General features: G+C 51.6%; 1 protein-coding gene across 1 annotated transcript in view; it reads left to right on the forward strand.

The window, feature by feature from the left end:
* Window positions 1-9,346, forward strand: part of RAB6B (RAB6B, member RAS oncogene family) — a 117,123-nt gene extending 107,777 nt beyond the window's left edge. Inside the window, 1 exon segment of the mRNA XM_038417644.2 lies at window positions 8,349-9,346. Within this exon segment, the coding sequence (XP_038273572.2) occupies window positions 8,349-8,413 (65 nt within the window). The 3' untranslated portion in view covers window positions 8,414-9,346.
* Window positions 9,347-10,331: the final 985 nt, after the last annotated feature.

The following is a 10,331-nucleotide window of genomic DNA, read 5'->3' on the forward strand; positions in this document are numbered from 1 at the left end:
ACATCATTGAATCTATGGAGGTTGAAGCGTATGGCCACACTCTGCCATATCTTACTGGTTTACGTAAGACCTCACAATGTTTTTAGACAGTATTCTTCATACAAAATGTAATGACACAGGCAGAATAGAAAGGAAATTCTTGAGTTTGATATAGTAATGCACAAAGGCAGAATGACAGAGAAAGCTTAGCTGTAAGACCTGAAGCTGGGGCAGATGCTGGTTGCCTGGGAGGAAGATTGCAGCAGGCTTTCTAATGCTACAGGGCCAGGACATCTGGGGTTGCACTTGCCAGCAGGGGTGGATGGCCAAGACAGCTGGGGTATGCACTGATTCAGTATGTCCCCCAGGTAGCCGCTGCGAGCTGGGCTCCTGTGGAGATCCTAGTGGATTTACAGGGCCTCCAAACCAGCAGAACTCCACAGTTCCACTTGTCCTTCTATGGGTACATCTCTGTGTGCAGGCTAGGCTGCAGCAGGGAGGTGCCTTGTATATCTAGCTGCATCATCAGGTGTGCATCCAGCATGCTGTGTGAGCACATCTCTCAAACAGACCTCTCCTGTTTAAGGCTCTAGAACATGTGCTTTATAAAATGACTAGTGACAAAGGTACCTGAGAAGGGAGACACCCAGAGCTCTGAGACCCAAAGCTGACATCAGAATTTGCTTCCCTCATTGCATCCCTCCCTGGTGGGTGGTGTAAAGTCGCCAGTGGATGAAGTCTGCCAGCAGCAGATGGGTTTGTTTTTCTGTTGGGACTGACAACCCATCACAGCTCTATCGTCCCCTCCATGAGCCTGGGTTGCAGCTCTGTAAAAGAGCTCAGCAGTAGGATCAATATCTTTAGTGCTGGACTCTTGGATTTCTACCCAGCCTTCCAAAGGAAATACATCAGGCGGTTGCTGCTTCTGCCTCAAGGAAAGGTATTGTCCAGGGATCGCTGTTCCCAGCTGCCATCCCATAGGGCTAGCAGAACAGGCAGCATAGTGACCTAAACCAACTTATCTTTCCAGTTTTGCAGGGGGGCATGCTGGGAGTTGTTCGCAGGAGGGCTGGCCCACCCCTTTTGGATCAGAGAAGTCACACAGTGAGTTACCTAGAAGCTCAAACTCGACTGTGCCTGAATTCCAAAACTTTCAGTACGTTTTGTAGATTTTTCCTCGGCCCTTTCTCCTTCCAGCCAAAAGTATCCTCCATGCTTGCTACAAAGGGTCCTGTAACTGCAATTACAGTATAGTGCTACTATGGTTTTGCTTTCTGAGATCTGTGATTAGTGCTGATCCCTGTCACCGGAAAGTTGGCTTCATGACTGAGAGGCATTACAACCTGAATACGATGTAGTTAATATACCTGGATATACCCACAAGGGGTATTGATAAGTAATTCAGTGGTGTAGCTAACCCACTCGTGATATAAATGGTGCTGGTGATTACACACTGAAAAGCAAAAATCGCACTTGAATTACACTGTAACTACAATGTAGCCACACTTTAATCACACAGTACCCTTATTATAGTGTGATCAAAGTACCATAATACCATGAAGGAGACTATTATTTTTCATGGTACTTTTGACTCACACAAAGGCTCTGAACTCGACACAGGGTAGGGCAAGAAGTGAGCAGCTTAGTCTGCAGCAAGATGGAATTAGGTGGATACTAGGACAAACTTTCTAACTCTAAGGAGAATTAAACTCTGGAACACGTTCCCTAGGGAGGGCTGCAGAATTCCTGTCATTGGGAGTGGTTTAGAACAGGTTGGACAAGTGCCCTCAGAGATCATTTATGTTTACTTGGCCTTGCCTTTGCCGAGGGGGCAGAACTTGATGATCTCTTCAGATCCTTTCCAGCCATACATTTCTATGATCACCTTACCAACACTGAGCCTTAGTTAAGTCAGGAAGGGTCTGCCTAGCCAGAGCTCATTGCAGGACCAGGGCCTAAACTTGTCAGGATCAGAAATCTTGCAGTACAGCTCATCTTCTACGCTTTGCAGACTGGAAGCTTCAGATGAGATTGGGAAAGCTGCTGAGCTTTCTGATTCCTATTTGAAACATCCCTTTTTAGATTCACCCCTCATTAGTTCTCAGTCGTGAAGCGCTAATAACAAAGAGGATAAAGTGAACGGTTTGGTGGATTTCCTCATGTCTCCCTGGGCTCCCCTCATAACCTTTCCTTAGTCATTTGTGCTTCTGGACTACTGCTCAGCCATCCACTGGAGGAGCATCTGAGGGCAGATTTGGGGTTATCAGGAAGCTTACAGGGCAAACTGCTCTGTACCCAGTGTGCAGGTGCAGTGTGCAGACAGAAAATGTTCCCTTCCACCACAGCTAAGCTCTGGCAGACACTAGTGCTCTCATTAGACCAAGCTAATAGTCTCCCTTCTCCAATTACTGAATGAACAAAAAGAAAAGCATCAATGTAGCAGTTCCTCCAGCTGGGCGACAAATGGTTCTGCTCCAATTAAAATGTATTTATTACAGAGAAGTTCCCTGTTTTTAAATTAAACACAGCAATAATGACTCCCCCAGGGCCAGGAGAGAGGGAGCAGCAAATAGTTCCTTAGTGAACAGTGCAGGGAGGGAGTGTTTTCTGAATGAGGACAGCTTGTGTCAAGTTGCTATTGTCCCCACACGGTATCAGCAAGGCTTCCCCTGACCTGAGACAGTGGAGTGACAGCCTTGAGCCAATCCCAGTTAATATTTACACAACACTGGCAGCTATTCAATGGTATTTATTATGCACTGCAGCAGGGGGTGTTCAATACAGAAGCCATTTGAGCTCTCTGATCAATCCCTGTGCAGACGAGAGAGGGTTTAAACTGCCCCAGTGCGCTGTGACTGCTAAGCCCCAAGTCCTAGGGGCTCCCCCCTCCTAAAGGGCATTGATGTCAATGGCTCCCAGTTCAAGGACACAGCTCACCCTGGGTGGGGGGTGGGGGTTGGTTGTGATATCAGTGTGTTTACTTAAATCTGTATGGGTTTGCACTGCTTGGCTAAAGCATCATCCAAAAGGGTATTCAGTCTCTGTATGAAGCCCTCATGAGATGGAGATGCTGGTGAGTGAAGCCCCTCCTGTACCCAGGACCAACACAGTTCTTGGGTGGGGATTGTTTCCCCAGCGTTGGGGGCACTGTGCAGATTGGAAGTCAGTGTGACAACTCCAGGAGGGGACTCCAGACTGGTCTGGATGAGGCTGCCCAGCTAGGCAGTGAGATGCACAGTGACTGACGTGATGGACAGATTGACAGGTAGCAGGACAGGAGGAGGGGAAGGGGAGTTCAGAGTCAAAGATGGGCAGATAGCAGAGGTGAATGGAAGCGCAGCACTGTGGGAGGGAATGGAGAAGACAGCTGTGCTTGAGGATGTGCCCCTTAATTTGCAATGAGGTGTGCCTGGCTCAGGTTGTCTCAGGGGCAGGTCAGAGCCTGCATATGGCCCCTGGTGCAGATGGCCAGTTCTGGCATTCCACCCTCCCTCTCCCACACCCTTCCCTGGGGTCTGCCAGGTAGTGGGGCAACCGAGTCAGTGTCCCTGCAGACTACAAGAGGGGACAGAACTGGAGCCTTTGGCCACTCTTGTCCCTCAGATTTGCTGAAAGCCCTGAGGGGAGACAAGACTGGGCCCTTTCTTCAAACCCAGTTGCCATGGCCACTGAAGGTGACAGTGAGTCCCTCCCGGCCAGCGATGGGGAGCAACGGAAAATCCATGTGAGGGGTAAACACACCTGATGAAGGAGCTATCCAGGTGCACTTGCTTTAAATTAATGAAGCTAGGGGCTGGTTTCTTCTTCTCCAAGCACTGGCCTGGAGGCACACAGGCAGGTGAGAGGGAGTGTGGAGCAGCAGCCAGCATCTGAGGCCAAGAGAAGCCCACAGAAGTTGCTGACTCCATAGTGTCAGGACTCCGCACCCCACAACAAAGCACTCGGAGGCGGCACAGAAGGGCCAATGCCTGGGACTGTGCCTGCCAGTTGTCTGGACGGTGCTGTGAGTGCTGCAGCCTCCTTCAACCATGACCAGGCAGACTCTAATGTAGGCTCTGAAAATCCTAAATTCCATCCCCAGTTCAGCTAACGGAGCCAGGCAGAGTTTCAGAGCTGAAGGACACTTCTGTTCCACAAAGGCCTCAACAGCAGGGGAAATCCTAATACTGTCGCAGTGTCAGTGAAAACCACCCGGTCTGCCCCACCAGGGAACTGTTCTGTGCCATCATTTCACTGAAGGCGCCAGCACCTGGCCCAGGAGGAGATGTCTGGAAGCCTGGCTGGGCAGGACCGTTCCTCCTCACAAGGCAGGGGCCCAGGCTAATGATTCCTGTCCCTGTTACCATGGGAGCAAAAGCTGCCTCCCAGGAAATGGCATGAGCTCTTGTGATGAGGTGTGCACCTAATTAGCATTCCCCTGTAGTGCAGCTCCTCCGATCAGCTGTGCCCAGCACCCCACTCGATGCTGCCTGCTGTGATCCCTTCCCACTCGCAGCCGTGCGCTAGGGATGTCTTTCTGTTGCCATGCTGAGCTGAGCCCCAGCAACCTCGGAGCAGGCCAGGCGCTCCCTCCTGATCCCAGTGGTGTGAAGGATTCTGCAGAGCTGTGAGGCTGCCACCCCCGCAGCCCTATGCATCATGGCCCTCCACAGTTTGAGCCCTAAGACTGAGATTTCCACAGCCAACTAAAGGACCTCAGTTAATATTCATGGGAATTGGGCATCCAGATCCATTAGGCAGCTTTGAAATGCTCTGCCCAGGTTTGGTGCTTGTTGCAGGCCCTAGTGCAAACAAGGGCCTATGACTGCCCGCATTGGCCCCACTGGACCTTAGAGCAGACCTGCTCTAAGCCAAGCTAGAGGACATGGTACTTAGGCCAATGATGACCGCTGGGAGCCCTGTCTACACTAGCACTAGCACTGGACTTGCACTTGTTTCCCGGATGTGCTAAACACTTGCAGCTCCAAGTGAAGTCGATGGGAGCTAGGCACCTAACCTGCTTAGGTATGAGATAACCCACTAGGCACCCATCTGCGTTTTTCAGCACCTAACAACCTTTGACAATCTGCCCCAGAGAGCCCAGTAGTCAGTTTTCTGGCTTTTCATGGCTCTGTGTCACGGGTATCTCTCGCTGCAGCTGTAATATGGAGTAGGCTGGGAAATAACACTTAACACCTTCTGTAGTGAACATTCCACAAGCGCAATGGATTATCAGCCCATTGGCGGATCTATGGGGTGGGAGGCGGGCAGTTAAAAGTGCCGTGCTCAGTATTGGAGCCAGTGGTATCTGTCATATTCACTCCTGGCCTCTCCCTTCAGGGGCCTTCTTCTGGAGCGCAGATCCTCACAGGAGCCTAACTCCCCCTGACTTGGGTGGCAAGGACGCTGACCTGTCTCCCAACTCCTTCTCCCCAGCACTTGTCCCTCCTCAGTCACCTGCCCCGAAGTTTTTGAGGAAACAGAGCCATGAACTAGACATTTGGGCAAATGGATTAAAAACCATGGGAGAGGATAAGGCAAAGGAATCCCAACCCCATCACACGGCAAACAATATGGGGGCAGGCCATGTGGAACAACGAGCAGGGGTCAGAAAGGCATTTTTCCCACTCATGTATTCTGAGAGGGTTGTTTTTTTTTAATCTCCTTCCTCTGAAAGCATCAGTGAGGGCCATTGGCTGGGATGTGCCAGGGCTCTCAGATAGCACCATGCATTCTTTCACTCAGGTGCTGGGCTGACTGATTTGGGTTCAGATGCTCAGGGTCTAACTGATTGCCTCACGGGGCAGAAAGGAATTTTCCCCCAAGTCAGATTGATATGAACCTCGGGGGTTTTCCACCTTCCTCTATAGCAGGTGCATGCAGGGTCACTTGCCAGGATTATCTGGGTCTCTCTCATTTAATCATTTTGCTGCCAGTGATGTCTAGTTGGCATTTTCTTGATGTCACCATCCAGTGATTTCCTCTATGTCTAGTTGGCAGCTGGTATCAAGCAGAGTTCCCCAGGGGTCTGTCCTGGGGCTGATTTTGTTAAACATCTTCATTAATGATCTTGATGATGGGATGGATTGCACCCTCAGCAAGGTCATGGATGACACTAAGCTGGGGGAGAGGTAGATACGCTGGAAGGAAGGGATAGGGCCCAGACTGACCTAGACAAATTGGATGATTGGGCTAAAAGAAATCTGATGAGGTTCAACAAGGACAAGTGCAGAGTCCTGCCCTTAGGATGGAAGAATCCCATAGACAGTTACAGGCTGGGGACCGACTGGCTAAGAGGCAGTTCTGCAGAAAAGGACCTGGGGATTACAGTGGGTGAGAAGCTGGATATGAGTCAGCAGTGTGCCCTTGTTGCCAAGAAGGCTAATGGCATGTTGGGCTGCATTAGTAGGAGCATTGCCAGCAGATCAAGGGAAGTGATTATTCGCACTGGTGAGGCCACATCTGGAGTATTGCATCCAGTTTTGGGCCCCTCACAGAAGGGATGTGGACACATTGGAGAGAGTCCAGTGGAGGGCAATGAAAATGATTAGGGGGATGGGACACATGACTTATGAGGAGACACTGAGGGAACTGAGCTTCTTTAGTCTGCAGAAGAGAAGAGTGAGGGGGGATTTGATAGTAGCCTTCAACTACCTGAAGGGAGGTTCCAAAGGGAATGAAGTTAGGCAGTGCTCAGTGGTGGCAGATGACAGAACAAGGAGCAATGGTCTCAAGTTCAGTGGGGGAGGTCTAGGTTGGATATTAGGAAATACTATTTCACTAGGAAGGTGGTGAAGCACGGAATGGGTTACCTAGGGAGATGGTGGAATCTCCATCCTTAGAGATTTTTAAGGCTTGGCTTGGCAAAGTCCTGGCTGGGATGATTTAGTTGGTGTTGGTCCTCCTTTGAGCAGAGGGTTGGACTAGATGACCTCCTGAGGTCTATTCCAACCCTAATCTTCTATGATTCAGTGCCGCGGCCTCGCACACTGGTGCACTTCAGTCCCTCCCAATCTCTTCCATGGCATGTAATAGTCTAGTCTCCTAGGGGGCTGTAATTCTTTGGTCGCATTTCAGGTGTTGGATTTAGTGTGTTCGTGCTGGGTGGGGCTAGTGGCTTGTGAGGTACAAGAGGTCAGATGAGATGAGCTGGTAGTCCCTTTGGAGGATTCAGGGAAGAAGCTAGTTTCAGGCAAGATGAGGACCTGATGTCCTCTCTTGGAACCATTAAGGTAGGATACTCAGGTCCAGGAGGCCAGGATTAGCCTTGAGCCTTAACATACCTATCTGTTGAGAAATTCCTGCATGCCCAGGCTAGCAAGTGGCTTGTCACACTGCCTCTCCGCAGCACATCAGCCCAGCTCATTATTTTTTAATGTATTTATCTTTGCGTGCGTTGGCAGCCACAGCTCTCAGCATTGGCTGTGGCTGTTCATGTGCACCTCAGTTCAACTCTTTGTTCGGGGAAGCCTGTGAATTATTAAATCAGCTGCATTTAGCGCACAGCCAGATGGAATTGCTGTGTCGTTTTAAAGCAGCAGCAGCAGCAAGTGGCATTAGGGCCAGGGGAGGTTTGGCCTTCTTGGTTCCACGACATTCGTCACAGCAGAACAAGGGCCTGTAGTCCTGCTACGTGAGAGCAGGGTGGGGTACTTGCAATTTTGCTCCCATGTTTTATGGCTAGTGTACATGTTTATAGCTTATTTGGCACCTTTCCTAGGAGGAAAAGAGCTGGTGGGGGTGGGGGGAGGCAGTACCTTACAGCAAAGCTTCCCACACCACTTCTTTCTGTAGCAAATTCCCCCCTAGAGCCTTTGGAGGACAGGTACATCTCCCTGCAGCCAGAGGTGTAGGTCCAGGTAGGTAGACCTATACACACTAGCTTTGAGCAAGCTCATGTCTAAAATAGTGGTGTGGCCACGGTGGTGCGAGGGGCTAGCCCCCTGGGTCCGTGCCTCGGCTCCCAGGTGTGCCTGTACGCGGAACAGCTTTCAGATTTCAGTCCCATGTGATTTGAGTTTGGTGCTTTTGTCTTAGAGGATATTTGTCTGCCAAATCCCCTGCCCAACTCAGCACACTTGGCAATCTCTGCCCAGACCAAAGCAGCGGACACTACAAGTCTGGATGGAAATGCTTTGGCAGAAATTTTGGGGCTCCTCCATGTGAAGCAGAAGTCCTGTAGAGATGGCTTAGGGCATAGGTGGGTGGATATACACAGCACCAACCTGCACTGTGCTTGCTGCCAGTTGGTATATCACTTCCATGCACACTAAAATTAATTCCCACCTGCCAGAAATCAAGCAGCGGTAACTGCCCCGGCACCCAGAATCCACAGGTTTACCTTGAGTAATGATATCATCATCTTCCTTAACCTTTCTTTCCTCCATCAGTGATTGACATCAAGTTGGACAAACCACAGGATCCTCCAGCCAGTGAAGGCGGGTGTTCTTGCTAATACAGAGCACAGGATTGGTCAGCTTCATTTGATACCACACGCTTGTTGTGTTGCTTCCTATTGGTTAGCTTCCTAAAGAAACAAATTGAGTTATCGGATGGGGGAGGATTTTTTTTCTCTCTGTCTCTGGGGAGGGGTGAGTGAAAATGTTCAGATTACATCACTCTTAACAGCTGTTACTGAAACTTGCTATTTTTTTTGGTTTGGTTGTAATATATTGTACTTTATTAAAATTGCCAAAACCAGTTCAACATTTAAAAAGGAAAGTTTAAATCATGTGTATACAACTTTTTGCCAGATGAAAAGTAGTGACATGGTTTTTTTTTGGAAAGAGGTTGGTCTTTTGTTTTTGTATATTTGTAAACTTACAGAAAAGCTCCCCAGAATACTACAGTCTGGTTAGTTTCAGCATTTGACATAGAACATCGCTTGTAGCAAACTAGTCCTTGATGGGTTAAACAAAACGTTAACGGTACAGTAAAAGATTTGATGGTAGAACAAATCATGCAGCAAATATATAAAATAAGTGTGTGATGTGATAGCTCTAACTATATCTCCATATTTAGATTTAGAGCAGGGGTGGGCAAACGACGGCCCGCAGGCCGGATCCTGCCCATGAGCTGTTTTAAGCCGGCCTCCAAGCCACACCACACGGCTCGGCCCTTGCTCCAGCCAGGGTGCTGGGTCGGGGGCTGCACCACGTGGTGTGGCCCTGCTCCAGCGCTCTGGCAGGGGCACAGGGTCGGGGGGCTGCACCACACGGCTCCTGGAAGCCACGGGATGGCCCTGCTTCGGCTGCTATGCACTCCAATGACCTCTTCCGGTGCTCCAATGGGGACTGCAGGGGCAGTGCCAGCAGATGGGGAAGCCTGGCTGCGCCTCCACGTAGGAGCCAGAGAAGGGACATGCCGCTGCTTCTGGGAGCCGCTTGAGATGCAGCCCCCCCAACCCAGCACCACTCGGAGCCTGCACCCCTGAGCCTCTCCCCACACCCAGAACACCCTCCTGCACCCCAAACCTCTCATCCCCAGCCCCACCCTAAAGTCTGCACTCCCAACCGGAACCTGCACCCCTTCCTGCACCCCTACCCCAGCTCTGATCCCTCTCCTGCCCTCCAAACCCCTCGGTCCCAGCCCAGAGCACCCTCCTACACCCCAAACTCCTCATCCCCAGCCCCACCCCAAAGCCCGGACCCAGTGATGAGCTACCAAAATCTTAACAACCGGTTCCCTCCTAACCCCAGGAGGGGGTCGTGGCCTATCCCCACCCACCCCTGGGGCCCCTGTCCCCTGACTGCCCTCGGAACTGGGCAGGAGGGTCTCGTGGACCACAATAGTGGGTGCCCACCCTGTCCCTAAGAGCCAGAGGGACCTGCCGGGGGCGAGGTGGGGAGTCCTGGTGGTGCTTACCTGGGGCGGCTCCCAGGAAGCATCTGGCAGGTCCCTCTGGCTCCTAGGGGTGGGGTAGCATAGCAGGGGGGGGGAGCAGGGGGAGCGGCTGCTCCCCCCACTGATCACATCAAAAGTGGCACCTTAGGCACCAACTCCGTGGGTGCTCCGGGGTTGGAGGACCCACGGGGAAAACTTGGTGGGTGCAGAGCCCCCACCGGCAGCTCCCCACCCCACGCCCCGCCCCAGCTCACCTCCGCTCCACCTCCACCTCCTTCCCTGAAGGCCCCTCCCCCCCAGCTTCCCGAGAATCAGCTGTTCACGCGGGAAGCCTGAGAGGGCTGAGAAGCAAGAGGCGGCTTTGCGCTCAGGCCCAGGGAGGCAGGGGTGAGCTGGGGCAGGGAGCAGTTCCGCTGCACGCCTCCCGGGTTACCTGCTTTGGCACGGGCGGCCCTCCTCGTGCCCCCCTGACCCCAGCTCACCTCCGCTCCACCTCCGCTTCCCTGGGCCTGAGTGCGAAGCCACTGCTT

The sequence above is a fragment of the Dermochelys coriacea genome, chromosome 9, assembly GCF_009764565.3.
Source record: "Dermochelys coriacea isolate rDerCor1 chromosome 9, rDerCor1.pri.v4, whole genome shotgun sequence".
Lineage (NCBI taxonomy): Eukaryota > Metazoa > Chordata > Testudines > Dermochelyidae > Dermochelys > Dermochelys coriacea.